The sequence below is a fragment of the Engraulis encrasicolus genome, chromosome 7 (assembly GCF_034702125.1).
Source record: "Engraulis encrasicolus isolate BLACKSEA-1 chromosome 7, IST_EnEncr_1.0, whole genome shotgun sequence".
Lineage (NCBI taxonomy): Eukaryota > Metazoa > Chordata > Actinopteri > Clupeiformes > Engraulidae > Engraulis > Engraulis encrasicolus.
In genome coordinates, this window is record NC_085863.1 from 22,995,376 (window position 1) to 23,010,375 (window position 15,000).

At 45.2% G+C, this 15,000-nt stretch overlaps 1 protein-coding gene across 1 annotated transcript in view; it reads left to right on the top strand.

The window, feature by feature from the left end:
* nbeaa (neurobeachin a) overlaps positions 1–15,000 on the top strand; it is a 218,983-nt gene that overhangs the window by 76,586 nt on the left and 127,397 nt on the right. Inside the window, exons 2-6 of the mRNA XM_063203099.1 lie at positions 1,060–1,291; positions 4,624–4,724; positions 6,328–6,423; positions 8,090–8,211; positions 13,042–13,168. Coding sequence (XP_063059169.1) covers positions 1,060–1,291; positions 4,624–4,724; positions 6,328–6,423; positions 8,090–8,211; positions 13,042–13,168 — 678 coding nt within the window. The remainder of the gene's footprint in view (positions 1–1,059; positions 1,292–4,623; positions 4,725–6,327; positions 6,424–8,089; positions 8,212–13,041; positions 13,169–15,000) is intronic.

The window sequence follows — 15,000 nt, forward strand, 5'->3', positions numbered from 1 at the left end:
GTGTGTGTGTGTGTGTGTGAGGAGCCACAGTCCCCTCAAGCTCAGACGGTGAGATTGACAGTCATCTTGAAGAGAGTGTGTGTGTGTATATGTGTGTGTGCACGCGTGCACGCCACTTGTGTCTGTCATGGTCGGCTGGTGTAATCCATCTGAGTGATGGGCTGGCTGGTGGCGTGAGGGCCTCTTCAAAGCCTGTCTGTTGCCCGGGGGCCTTGCTTGCATCATACTGTAGGTGGCCAATTTCATGCTGTCGTGCAACCGTCAAGACATTCACTGTTGTTCACCATATCTGTTGTGTATCTGTTATGTTTGTTTTTTCTTTCAACTATTCGATATCAATTTTTTATATACCACATATAAACATTATATATTGAAAACGAGCATTTAGGTTATCTTTAAAAGAACAGTCCATCCTTTTTTTGGATTTTCACATATTTGCAGTATTTCCAAGCATTGTTCATGAATGTGCATTGGGGGTGGACTGTTCCTTTAATATAGGAGATTTATTTAACCAAGTAAACGCTGATGACTAAACTTTTCCCCTATATTTCTCCCATCCTCCCCCTTCCTTTTCCCCTCTGAACTCCAACTTCTATCGATCATCATTTTCTTACTGCAACTCTTTCATCTTATTCCATCCTTCTCCCTCCCCCATGCTGCTGCTATCTTTCATCTTTCATCTTTATTGCTCCCTCCATCTCCCACACTTCTCCTCTTCCTGACACTCTCTCTTTTGCCCCCCCTCACCCGATCTTCTGTAAATCCATCACCCCTTATTCTTCCTCCTCCTCCACCTCCCCTCACATCTTCTCTCCTCCACCTTCCCTCACATCTTCTCTCCTCCACCTCCCCTCACCTCTTCCCTTCACCTCTTCCCTCCACCTTCTCCTCCACCTCCACCTCCCCTCACCTCGTCTCTCCTCCACCTCCCCTCACCTCTTCCCTTCACCTCCTCCTCCACCTCCAACTCCCCTCACCTCTTCCTCTTCCTCCTCCTCCACCTCCACTCACCTCTGCCACCTCCTCCTCCTCCTCCTCCTCCTCCTCCTCCTGCTGCAGCTGGTGGGCGGTGAGTTTGACCTGGAGATGAACTTCATCATCGCGGACGCGGAGAGCATCGGCTGCATGGTGGAGCTGCTGGAGCACTGCGACGTGACCTGCCAGGCTGAGATCTGGAGCATGTTCACCGCCATCCTGCGCAAGAGCGTCCGCAACCTGCAGACCAGCACCGAGGTCGGCCTCATACAGCAGGTGCTCAACAAGATGAGCGCCGTGGACGACATGATCGCAGGTGAGTCCGGAGCGGCTGGTTGGTGGTGGTTTGGGAAGACGGAAATGAGAGTGCCTGGGTTGCGTACAGGGCTCTAAATGAACTTATTTCATCATCATCCAAAATGGCTAGTAGATGATAATCTTACTAGGCAAACGCGCACTCACTAATGGGTCAAAGTGGCTAGTAAGTTTTAGGGCTGTAACGATATTGTATCGAACCGAGAGATCACGATACTGTATGGTGATACAAGGAGGCAGTATCGTGATACGCCCTTTCAAAGTTTTGATACCCATTAGTCCAGAAGACAACCTTATGATTTGATGTAATAGTGTTTCCAAACTTCAATTGAGATACATTTCAGAAATCGTGGGGTGTATCGAACCGTATGTCAAAAATCGCGATACGAACCGAATCCTGACTTTTACCAGCCGGACTGAAATTTCACCAGCATTTGGCTGGTTGGCTGTTAATTTAGAGCCCTGGTTGCATGTGTGCTAATGGGTCAATGACGTTTTAGTAGTATCACACGTCATAATCTGAATATTCTAAGAAGTATTTTCATTGCAGTACATTAGTGGTGAATGATGAATACATTTGTGGGCATTAGCTGTGGTTGTACCACCTGACCTCTAAACCCAAAATAAGGTCATTGACCCTAATGTGCGTGTTGTGGGTGGGCATTAAACTCATAATCCATGGGGTGTCCACAATTGGAAAATCATGTCCTCAGAATTACGGGATGAAGTTGAAATTTATAGAGGTCAATGCTGACTCATTGCTTTCTTGACAACAAGAACCATTTACTGCTAAACAAAACACCCAGGCTCAGCAATAATAAACAAAAGTCTTTGGATTTCATTAATGCCATTATTAGATCCGCTGCAAGTCAGTTGGAGGAAATTGTTGCATGGATTACATGCAAACTAAAAAAAAAAACTGTGGTGAAATGAACACAGTGTCAGTATCCATGGAGATGAATACAGTTGAAAAAGTCAAGGTGGGGGTGGGGGAATAGTTTTCAAGCAGGTGCAAATGAGAGATGCAAATGATTCATTTTCAACCCGTTTCCCGTGTTTCTGTGACGTAGTCTCCTGCTGGGTCAGAGCTCCGGGTCTCTGCTTGCCGCAGTTGTTCAGCATGCTGTGTTAATGGTCAATATGTCTCCGTAATTACGTGCACTGAACTGTACGATTCGTTTAATGCATTGCTAATGTGCAAAAATTGTTCCGGGGCGAGCATATTTCTGAAAACGTTCGCCTCCGTCTCCCTTTTGTCAGATCTACTTAGGAGGCCTTGATAGGGCTCTGATCTGCCTATTAGTTCTCATAGGCCATTGCCCTTCATTCCTTTTCATAAAGGGCGATTCAGTAACGGGTAACTGTCAATCCGGTGACTTGATTCAGGCAACCACCTTGACATTATTGCCTTGGAAGCAGTCACTTTTCATGTGCAATTCGTCACCTCAAATCCCATTATTATTCCCCGTTATTTTCGTATCTGTTTATGATATTATTTCATATGCACCAATTTCCCTGCCGAATTGCTGGTTTGCCACTTATGGCACCCGTAGAGCGTGAAATAGTCATTTAGTCATTTAATCATTCATTTTACTAGAGATTGGAGTTGTCATGCCATTGATAGGCACTCTGATATCCAATTGTGATTTATACAAATTTATATTGTGCAAATAATATGTATTAATTGTGAGATACACAAATTTAATCCCCACCTCATGGCAGTCTGAAAGGTAAATTATTATGTTTATTAAAGGGCTGGAATGCACAGTATCTTTAAAGGAGCACCTCAGCTCATGTCAATTGCCTCTCCGATCCCAAATCTTAGAGGCTAGTGTGGGATTAATACAAAAAGACAGAGAGCCTACGTAACCCCCTTTTTTTAACCGCAGCCATTTAGGGGTTTTCACACCAACAGCAGTTGATATGTCCAAAGCAGTCTCTGTATGTGAAAGCATCAGTTGCACTCAAGTGACCCCTGAGATCTCAGTAAGAGATGTTTTTTCACCCCACTTGATTCTAGATCAAACACCAGCCTATTTGATATGTGTGAGGTCAGATTTGAAACGCCTGAGTCAAACTGATATTATTGAGGAGACCAAGCAACGGTATTACTTTGTATGCTGAAGTGAAAGTGGACCACATAAAAGAAGTAGTGAAATAAAAGATTAAGTGCTGTGAAATCGACCTTTAGATAGGTATGGAAAACGCCTGCTATGAACGTCTCATTTACACAAGTTAGCTTTTTTTGACATCCACGGCTTCATTCGACCTCCCTTTTTTTCACGCGGTGGAGAAAGCAGAGGTTGAACAAATGCCAAACAATACAGCATCTGCCAGGTATACTACTTCCTCTCCTCCATCCTACTCCGCCACACCTCCCACCCACAACCATCTATCCCCCCATCATGCCGAGCCCGAACGAGTTTGTGCTTCAATTCTTCCCTCGTTATCCTCCATGTTCCTCTGTGAAACTAGATCAATGGCAAATTGTTGTTGCGTGTAACTGATGAGTGTTCATATTTGTTGGGAGAGAGAGAGCCATCTCCCGAGACTGATGAGTCTGTTTACACTCAGCCAGAGAGATGGAGAGAAACAGAGAGGGGAGGATGGGGAGAGAGAGGGGGGGAGGGGGGTTGGGGGGGATGGGGCGGGAGAGAGAGAGAGAGAGAGAGAGAGAGAGAGAGAGAGAGAGAGAGAGAGAGAGAGAGAGAGAGAGAGAGAGAGAGAGAGAGAGATGGGGAGACATAGAGAGGAGGAGGGGAGGATGGAGAGAGAGAGGGGGAGAGAGAGATGGGGAGACATTGAAGGGGCTGAGGGGAGGATGGAGAGAGAGATGGGGGAGACATAGAGCGGGTGATGGAGAGAGAGAGGCAGTGAGGAGAAGTGATTGTCGAGGGACCACTCATCCCCCCTTTCCTCTCTCTCTACATGGCTATTTCCCTGTTTCTCTCCATCTCTGCCTGTTTCTCCTGTCGTGCTGGTGTTTGCCCTTGCTACTGTAGGCATGCGCAGCCGTGTCTCCTCATGAATTGGCAGACCTTGGCTTGTCTTTCTGCTGACTCATTATATTTCCCTCGCTTTCTTCTCTTCTCCTCTTGTTTCTTTCTTTCTTTCTTTCTTTCTCTTCTTTCTTTCTTTCTTTCTTTCTTTCTTTCTTTCTTTCTTTCTTTCTTTCTTTCTTTCTTTCTTTCTTTCTTTCTTTCTGACTTTCTGTCTGTCTTTCCCACTCTCTCTCTCTCTCTCTGTCTCTCTCTCTGCCTCTGCCTGTCTCTCTCTCTGCCTCTGCCTGTCTCTCTCTCTCTCTCTCTCTCTCTCTCTCTCTCTCTCCTCCAGACTTATTAGTGGATATGCTGGGAGTCTTGGCCAGCTACAGCATCACAGTAAAGGAGCTGAAGTATCTTTTCAGCATGTTAAGAGGAGACAGCGGAATTTGGGTGAGTAAGCACTTCTTAATACACAGTTGTGTGTGTATGCGTGTGTGTGTGTGTGCGTGTGCGTGTGTGAGGGTGAAGGTGTGTGCGTGTGTGTGTGTGTGTGTGTGCGTGCGTGCATGTGTGTGTGTGTGTGCGTGCGTGCGTGTAGGATGAACACAGCTGCTGATGGCTTGTGTCAATGCCTCCCCTCCCGAAGGCTGACCTACCCAGCCCAAAGATCTCCTGTCCGCAGGACCTCTCCCTAGAGGGGCATCTGTTTGGGCCTTGCCTAAAGATCGATCGACCAATAGCGGGGGCGGCCACTGTTGATTGACAGGCCATTGATCTAAACCGGTTGCAGCAGTTGGGGATGATGTCATCTAGCTCTCCACCCAGGCATTTGGATTTTTAAGTACAACCCACCATATTCACGAGAAAAATTGTACACAATCACAAATTCACTCTTTTTTCCTATTGTTTTATTTCTCAAGGCAATTCCTCTACTGTTTTGCAAATGTAATCCCTTGACAGTATTGCTCCATCTGAAGCATAGTATTATCATTACTGCATTATTGCACTTAGCTGACGCTTTCATCCAAAGCGACTTGCAGTTTTTTATGTGCACAGGGTATTGTTTACAGTTCCTGAAGCAGTGTGGGATTAGGTCATCTGAGCCATAGAGTGAGAAGAGCAGTGGAAGGGTGGGATCTGAATCTGGATCCCTCTGATCTAAAGTCAATATCCTTAACAACCAGTCCACAGCTGCCTATTATGATGGCATTTGCCTTCAAAAATCTCAATCTCCTCCGGTCATACATAAAACACTTCAAAATCAACTGAACAAAACAAACTCCTCCAACCCCTTCACCATGTGGGTTTCTACTGTATATCATAAGCCTGATATAGCCTATTAAATATCATGACATCTGCCATACTGTGCATGCCCCTTCAATCATTGACTGGAGGGTGGTTGTGCTGTTGGCTAAAAACTTGTGGTTTTGTGTTTGCAAGCTGTTACAGTATCAAAGCACAGAATAGAGCTGTTTTGTGTTACTCACAGTATAGTATTATGGTGACTGTGCAGTTTTGTAAATGGATGCCTGAGTGCTTTGACAGCAATGACCGTATCTGACCATCTGACTATGGCAGGTTTGTCATAATGGATGTTTTTTTTCCGACGCACTGCGACTGAAGATCTCTGTACTTTTTTAAACGTTTTTACTCATCATACCTATTTTATTTCCTCTGTCGCTCTGTCTCTGGCTTTCTTTTTCTCTATCACACGTTTTCTATTCTTGTCACTCTCTATTTTCCTCTGTCCTCATCTCTTTTTCCTTGTCCACCCCCTGTCTCTGTCTCCTTCCCTCTCTATCCCTCTCTCCTTCCTGCTGTCTCTCCACCTCTCTCTTCCTCTCTCTCCCTCTCCCTCCCTCTCCCTCCTTTTCTACCTCTCTCTCTCTCCCTCTCCTCGCTCTTTCTCTCCCTCTCCCTGTCCTTTTCCACCTCTCTTTCCATCTCTCTCTCTTTCCATCTCTCTCTCTCTCTCTCTCTCTCTCTCTCTCTCTCTCTCTCTCTCTCTCTCTCTCTCCTCCTGCTCTCTCTCTCCTTATCTTTCCCTCTGCAGCCGAGGCACGCCATCAAGCTGCTGTCAGTGTTGAATCAGATGCCCCAGAGGCATGGCCCAGATACCTTCTTCAACTTCCCCGGACGCAGTGCAGCGGTAAGCCCCAGCGCTCTCCACTCGCTCTCCACTTGCTCTCACTCCACTCTGCTCTATTCCACTCTGCACACATGTGCGCGTGTGCACACACACACACACACACACACACACACACACACACACACACACACACACACACACACACACACACACACACACACACACACACACACTTCAGCACACTTCAGTCCTGCCCACCTTGGGCCTCAAGTTCTCTCTCTCTCTCCTCTCCCTCTCTCTCTTGCACTCTTGCTCTCTCGCTATCTCGTTCTCGCTGTCTCTCTCCTCTCTCTCTCTCTCTCTCTCTCTCTCTCTCTCTCTCTCTCTCGCTCTCTTGTTCTCTCTGTCTCTCGCTGTCTCTCTCCTCTCTCTCTCTCTCTCTCTCTCTCTCTCTCTCTCTCTCTCTCTCTCTCTCTCTCTCTCTCTCTCTTGTTCTCTCTGTCTCTCTCCGTCTCTCTCTCTGTCTCTCTCTCTGTCTCTCTCTCTCTCTCCTTACACCTCCCCACAGCCCACACAGTCTCTTTCATCTCTGCACATTTGAGTTCACCGTTAGCCACCTGATGTGGGAACAGAGAAAGGCTGCATACAAAAATACAAAATGCTGTACTCCCTCTGACAAAAAATATAAATAACTTGCACTGTCGAACGCAGATGCATTTATGATGATTTGTTCATTTTGTCTTTCGTTTGTTGTGGCGTACTGTTGCACCTAAGATGTGAATGCTTTTTACACAACTTGGCCGAAATGGGGAACCGAGCATGAAGGTGTCTTTGAATTATTTATGCTGTTTATGCAGAAGGTTTCCGGTTTTGCTCTACAAAAAAATACACTACAAAATCTGCCCTAGGTGTATTGAGGACATCAGTCGTATTTTAATTGTAATGGCTTGTTTTGACATCTGCCAGCTACAGAAGTATATCTGCTTACTTGTTTGGCTGTTTAGTTGATTGGGTGTTGGTAAAATAATTGTGATGTGTCTGAGTTGTGTTTGCTAACTGTTTTGGCATAATGTGGCACTTTGATATGTTGACACTATCTCTGTTTTGTCACTGCCTGAAGGTGACTGTATTTTGATGAAAATAGGCATATTTGTTCCCCCGCAAAAAAAACATGGGGGATCTGGGCAATGAAGTAATACAAAGGTTCTGCCTGCAGCAGTCTGCCCTCTATGAATGCTCATCGTATTTACTTTGAGAGGGCGTAAGGCCAGATATTTCAAAGAAGGTTCGCACACAAGTTAAGTTCATTGTTTCTTTTTATTCATTCAATGCTAATGAATGAATACAAAGGAAAACATAACTTGACGAAGAAAACAATTCAAGATTTTGCAAACCTTTTTTTAAGTCACTTTTTTTGTTCAGCACCAGCGATTGTGCCCAAGCCAAGGCACAATCAGATATTTCAAAGACCCTGACAGGCTGTCTCATTGTTTGTCTGTTTTTTTTTTTGTCCTGCCTGTCAGTGTTTTGGATAGGCTGCAGGGGGCGCCAAATAAACACACATCACTAGGCTGCAGGGGGCGCCAAATTAACAAAACACCATGTGCATTTACAGTAGCATTTGGCCAGGGGGAAGTACAGGTTGCCATCTCTGATTGCCATTGTTCCTAATGGAGTTGTCAACAACACAGGGTTGATGGACTGCTCGTTCTCCTTCCCTTTCCAGGCCATCGCTCTGCCGCCCATCGCAAAGTGGCCTTACCAGAATGGCTTCACCCTCAACACCTGGTTCCGTATGGACCCGCTCAATAATATTAATGTGGACAAGGACAAGCCATACCTCTACTGGTAAGTCAGGGTCCAATCTCACCATCATCTTCTCTTCTCCTCTCTTCTCTTCTCTTCTCTTCTCTTCTCTACTCTACTCTACTCTACTCTACTCTACTCTACTCTACTCTACTCTACTCTACTCTTCTCTTCTCTTCTCTTCTCTTCTCTTCTCTTCTCTTCTCTTCTCTTCTCTTCTCTTCTCTACTCTACTCTACTCTACTCTACTCTACTCTACTCTACTCTACTCTACTCTACTCTACTCTACTCTACTCTACTCTTCTCTTCTCTCTGTTCTGATCCTCCGGTCCTTGAGAAAGGGAAAGGGATTTCTTTTTCAGTCCTTTGTTAGCCTGGTTTCAACTTGGCTTCGGCTTGGTCATCGTAGGATAGAGATTGGGTCATTGAGAGGGCAGAGATTAGCCAATGAGATTACTATGTGTTGGGGAGCCAGGCAGATTAATTAATTATTTACCTGCCTAATCTCTTTAAAAGGATTACAGTACAGTATTCCGTACCTGTAGCACAGGTATTGGAGCCTCTCCTGCACGGTTGTTGCCTGGCTCCCGGAGGGGGTTGGGCCAAGTATTGCAGTGACCCTGTCTGTCTGTCTGTATGTCTGTCTTTCTATCGGTTTGTCTGTTTGTCTGTGTGTCCACCTACAGTGTTTTGGGCTGCCACACACACACACACACAAACACACACACACACACACACACACACACACACACACACAATGGCCTTGGGCCATTGGGCACCTGATTGAGGTCCAAACCTTGTGTATTCTAAGTAAATGGCTTGAGGAAATAGTCAGTCAACGCCTTATTGTCACACTTTACTGATTTGCAACCAATGCCATTTTTCCGACACACCTTCAGCCCACACGAGATATGCATGAAGGCTACCTTTGAGTATCCACTGGGACTCTTCTCGTGATGAAGAGAGGAGTAGGGGAGCATGGAGGTGTGTGTCGTATGGTGGGACTGCTTTGAGCTGACTCCTGTGCTCTCATACCTCTTTTTAGCCTACGTGGGACTTCCAGTGACAGAAAGGATCTAAAATTAGTCGTTTCGCCAGCATGGGATTGCAAGTGTCAGATCTGATCTAAATTTGGGTTCTCGTGAGAGGAGAGAGGCTCACATGATACTGGATTATTATCATCTAAAATACTCACCGGGATCAAGCGCCCTCCTGTGTCTTACATTATTGGCATTGGGTAACTCTAGATAGGGAGTCAAAGAGTGAAGCCTTGGTGTGAGATCAACATACAGTGTGATTGTATTTGTAGTCTAGTCAAGTCGGTTTTATTGTCAATTTCTTTACATGCGCTGGTCATACAAAGAATTGAAATTACGTTTCTTACTTTGCCATTCAGACATAGACATAGACTTAAAGGGGTATGCCACTATTTTGGGGCCTAATACAGTTAAAATCGTTGGCTGGGGTTTAGAAGGGTGGTAAAGTTTCTTATTTTTCATGTTAAGCGTTGTCTTGCTTTAAGACAAGTTAAAAGAGGGAATATGTCGCTAAGCTAGTGAAAGTCAATGGATCCGTGTAGCATGTAGCAATGCTACATGGATACATTGACTTTCACTAGCTTAGCGACATACTCCCTCTTTTAACGTGTCTTAAAGCAAGACAACGCTTAACATGAAAAATAAGACACTTTACCACCTTTATAAACCCCAGTCAACGATTTTAGCTGTATTAATCCCCAAAATAGTGGCATACCCCTTTAAGGTGTGGACAAAGACAATTAGACATAGACAGTACACATACATTACACCTAGAGTAGTGTTGTGTTTATAGTGATTGTGATTATAGTTTTTTATAAAGTAGTAATTATATTCATGCAGCATGTTGGCTGTATTCTCTCATGCTTTGTTAGTGGATGCTTGGTGGTCACCAGCACCGAGAAGACGTAATGCTCAGCTGTGCATCCTGAATGCTCTTATTCGTAAGAATCGGTTCGTCATCTCTATGGGAGTCAGCTCATTGGCTGTCGACCTGACAAAGAGAGTGATAAAGTCAGGTAGACACCCAAAGAGCTGACTCCCATAGAGATGACTCCCTCATCTCACTCTAAGAACCGGGGACATATACATGTCCTAATGTTTTCTTGACTCAAAAGGGCTGCACGAATAGGCAAAGGATCAGAAAAAGAACATGATGGCTTAAGCCCCTTCCATCCTTATGATGTTAGTGTGGGGACGCTGGAGAGGCACCAAGCTTCTGCCTACACAGCATGAGCTGAAGACATCTTCTAATACGCGGAGGAGGATGCACTTACTTAATCCTGTCAAGATGCGAGCTCTGGATCTGCTCATTTTGGCTTGTTTGTGTATTGGTAACTAGAGAAACTCAACACAACATGACGTCTTGTGATGTTGTGAAGAGTTGAAAAACAGGCACTCCAGACCCACAAGGCTCCTGCCGCATAATTTCATTTTGATGCCACTAATCTTCTAAAAAAAAAAACAGAAACTAATTCGGAGATCCCGTGGGAGTCGCTAAGAGATCTCTTAGCAGATAAACATCTAAATACCTAAATGTCATCACCATCATTAATGTCGAGGGAACAGGGATAGGGGGGCAAACGGGTCAGTTGTTCCGGTAGAGGGGGGGGCAGAATCGGGTCCTCATTAGGGTACATTGTATGTATTGGTTAGGTGGAGGGTGCCTTTCTGATGACTTTGTCCTGGGCCCAGATTAAGCTTTCAGCGGCCCTGTTAATGGCTCCGCAGAAGCTCTGGGAAAAACAGAGCGTTCTTCTGACACAACCAATCCCCCCAACCCCCCTGGTCCAGCCACTCCAGTGTGAAGCCTCATTAGGTCTGACCTTTCCTGTAATCATGCTTCCCGCTCAGTCAGGACCTCTGTGCTTTTTTTTCATGGCATCTTGAAGAGGGATGGGATGGAAAATTGTTTCTTTTTCTGTTGTGATTTGGTTGTGAGATTTTTCATTGCTGACGAACGGTGTTACTGATAAAGCATGTCCGGAGGTAAATGTCACTGTTCATAGTGACGAAATGGCTAAATTATGAGCTTTTTGACGCTGTGCAATGTTGAGCCATGTGTACAGCTTGTGTCTTTCCACTGTTCACATTAGTCACATTCAGTGTTAAGATTTTTTTTCACAGCTGTTATATTTGCAGCAAAAGCATAAAAGGGAAAGGGACTGACATTAAATAGAACTCGGACTGGAATCTACTTTAGGTGCATGCAGCTGGTCGGAACAGATTTTCCGCTGTTATAGCATACAGAAACCCTTCACGTCCCCGACCTCCACTGAGTAGTGTAGAGTAGACTAGAGTGGAGTGGACTAGAGTAGAGTAACTACTGATCCTGAATGAAATTAAAGGTGCACTGTGTAGGATTGTGTCTAGAGTAGATTCAAATGTCTATTTCTGGAAATTCAAAATGGCGGACACGGAATAGATCCATGTATGAAAAGTACACCAGTCATAATGAATACTTAGAATTTGATGATGGTGGTATGTATTTGTGAAAAAGTTCTAAATCTAGACATAAACTACTAAAAATATTACACAGTGCACCTTTAAAAGGTGTCTAGTAGCAAACAGAAACCCTCCGCACCTCCGCTTCCACTGTAAACTACTCCAGAAACACTGGACATGAGAAGAGTAGTGAAGTGAGAATGGACATACCACCCTTCTAAACCCATCTTTCCTCCAACTCCACTCGAGAGCTGAGCAGTGTAGTAGGACTAGTGCTTGTCTGATATCACTGAGGAGGAGAGGGGGGATGGAGAGGAGACCAAAGGAGAGAGATGGCGGTAGAGAGAGAGACGGGAGAGGTGTATTGCCTTGCTTTATAGAGGCTTGCCCCCTATAACCTGCATCCTCAACCTTACCCTCCACTCCTGCCTCCCTCCATGCCCATCCCATTACCAGGGGCTGAGAGGGCTCTGACCCGTCCACCCTTGTTTCTATGCCAGCTAACAAAGCCCTGGCACACATAACAGTATGCCATTCGAGTGGCTCACGCCTCGCGCCTTGCACCTTTGACAGCTGGCTTTGTGAAAAAGACCATTTCATTATGGCTTTCAGGCAACACTAGGTATATTTTTTGTGAAAATATTACACGGATGTTCCCAAGACCTTTATGATTGTTCATTTTTTTAACAGGGTGAAGGCACTGTGAGCTACAACCGCACTTAAGCCTCTTTTCCACTGCCGGTTTTCTGGTAGGCCTACAGCTCAACACGGTTCGACTCTGCCTCCACTTTTTGCTCTTCGATTGAGCTGTGTCGCGCCCAATCGAAAAGCAAAAAGTGGCGGCCAAGTCGTGCTGTGTCGAGCTGTAGACCTACCAGAAAACCGGCAGTGGAAAACAGGCATTAGTTTGTTAGTTTGCAGGAGTGGGCTGTTTCTCTGTAGCTTGAAATGCGAGTCAGTTCTGCTTCCATCCCATTTGGCTACCCAAAGAGGGCAAGCTACTTAGTGATGAATAAATTAAATTACTACATAAAGATTTGGAAAAAAAAATAGAAGTGGAAATTTGGTGCTGTGCCATGTTAGTCACTTCCAGTTGTCATAGCGATTGGGTGAGTGGGCCATCACTCTACTGTGTCACTTTGAACCCTCTGGGGATTTAGAATGGCATTTTTTTTTTATTGCTCTTTGATAATAACACGCTGTGACTCATGTCATACCCAACATATTTATTTCGCTTTTTTGTAAACTCTTTAGTGTGCACTCTGTGTTCCTCCTCACATTTGTAGCTAATTATGTACGCCCCCCTCTTATGTAAGTTGCTTTGGTTAAATCAATCTCAATGTAATGAAATGCCATATCCTTGTGTGTGTGTTCTTTGCTCCTCTCCATTCAGTTTTCGAACCAGCAAAGGGATCGGCTACTCAGCACATTTCGTGGGCAACTGCCTGATCGTGACGTCACTGAAGTCGAAGGGCAAAGGCTTCCAGCACTGTGTCAAGTACGACTTCCAGCCCAGGAAGGTGAGTGGACCATCCTATCTCCATCCCCATCCTGCTGTAGCTCCTCACAGTAGGACACTCTTCCTGCCTTTAAAATACTAAGAGAAAGTCTGAACATCCATCTGGGAACCCCTCCTGCTCATGGGGCACCTAAGTCACGCCCTCTACTTCCTGGTTCATGGGGCAGACAGTTGCAAAAAAAACAAATGGAAGTGAACAAGGCGAGTTGTGGTGGACTTGTGGTGCATAAGTGGAGGTCCAAGGTTTGGATTGTTGTCGAAAAACCACTCGTTTCAAGCCCAGTAGTTGTTTTTTGACTCCCTCTGCCCCATGAACCAGTAAGTAGAGGGCGTGACTTAGGTGCCCCATTGTGACACAGCACCCTGTTCACACCGCACTCAACGAAATTGCATTGATGCCTCAACCGTGCACAGAGGCAGGATATTGAGCCATGGAAACCCCTTTGTCCCGAATACGAAAGATGGCCCTAGAACGTCGTTGCTGGTATCCAGGTTGCACCCATTTGATATTCTATAACGGCCCAGAAATCAGAATACAGCTATTTTAAGGTAAATTGGGATATTTGTATTTGTATTGCATTGATGCCTCAACTGTGCACAGACGCAGGATAGTACAATACTCCGGGTACGTTAGTCACCCGTCTTCACCAGTCAAAACTGCATGAGAGGCCAGGAGTGTAACTGCTGTGTTTTGTTTTCTCAGTGTTTACAGGAGCCCTGTAAATGTTAACTTGCGGTGAACTCTATCATGTTTGCCCGAAGCCTAAACATTTGTATTCTCCTTGGAAGTCCCTCAGAGTTTGTGCGTGCGTGTGTGTTGTGTGTAGTGTGTGTGTTTGTGTGTGTGTGTGTGTGTGTGTGTGTGTGTGTGTGTGTGTGTGTGTGTGTGTGTGTGTGTGTGTGTGTGTGTGTGTGTGTGTGTGTGCTTTTGTGTGTACGTGTGTGTGTGTCCGCGCATACACGCGCCACAGAAAGAGATAGAGAGAGAGAGAGAGAGAGAGAGAGAGAGAGAGAGAGAGAGAGAGAGAGAGACAGCGAGAGAGAGAGCGAGATGTCCTTGGTTTAACAAGACTTGGAACAAGGATAAAAGTAGCATGTCAAGGTTCACAATGCTGCAGAGAAGCTAATGAGAAGTGGTAGCTAATGAGAGAGCCTGTGTGTGTGTGTGTGTGTGTGTGTGTGCGTGTGTGTGTGTGCGTGTGCGTGCCTGTGTGTGTGTAATGGCCTATTGAGCGCGGCCAGCTGGGATCATGGCAGGTGGCAGTCTCAGCAGGGCAAGGCTGGATGTATCACGCCGCAGCAAGTACTGTATCTATGAGGCCTACCAGGGCAGCAATGAATGTGTTTATATGTAGTTCAGTACCCCGAAAAGGATCGGGATAATAAAGTAATTCCTTAATTTGTACTTGAACCTATAAACACGTTTTCCCAACTTTAATGTCCCGGATAAGGCCCTCATTCAGGATTTTCAGAATTTGGGATATGCGAGGTGGAGTACTCTGGGGGGGAAAAAAAAACGGACATTGTGCAATGGAAACCCCTTGTTCCGAATACGAAAGATGGCCCTAGAATGTTGTTGCTGATATCCAGGTTACAGACATTTTAAATTCTACAATGGCCCAGAAATCAGAATACAGCTATTTTAATGTAAAACAGGATATGAGTATCCCGAACAGTCTCTGTGGTAATAACACCTTATCCCAAATTTGTTCATAACCGGTATTAGCCTCATTTCAGGGATAATGATATGCATAGAAACACACTCAATGAGTGCTGTTACATGTATTGAATTTTCCAGTTTCAAACAGAATATTGGTATTCGTCGGAATATTC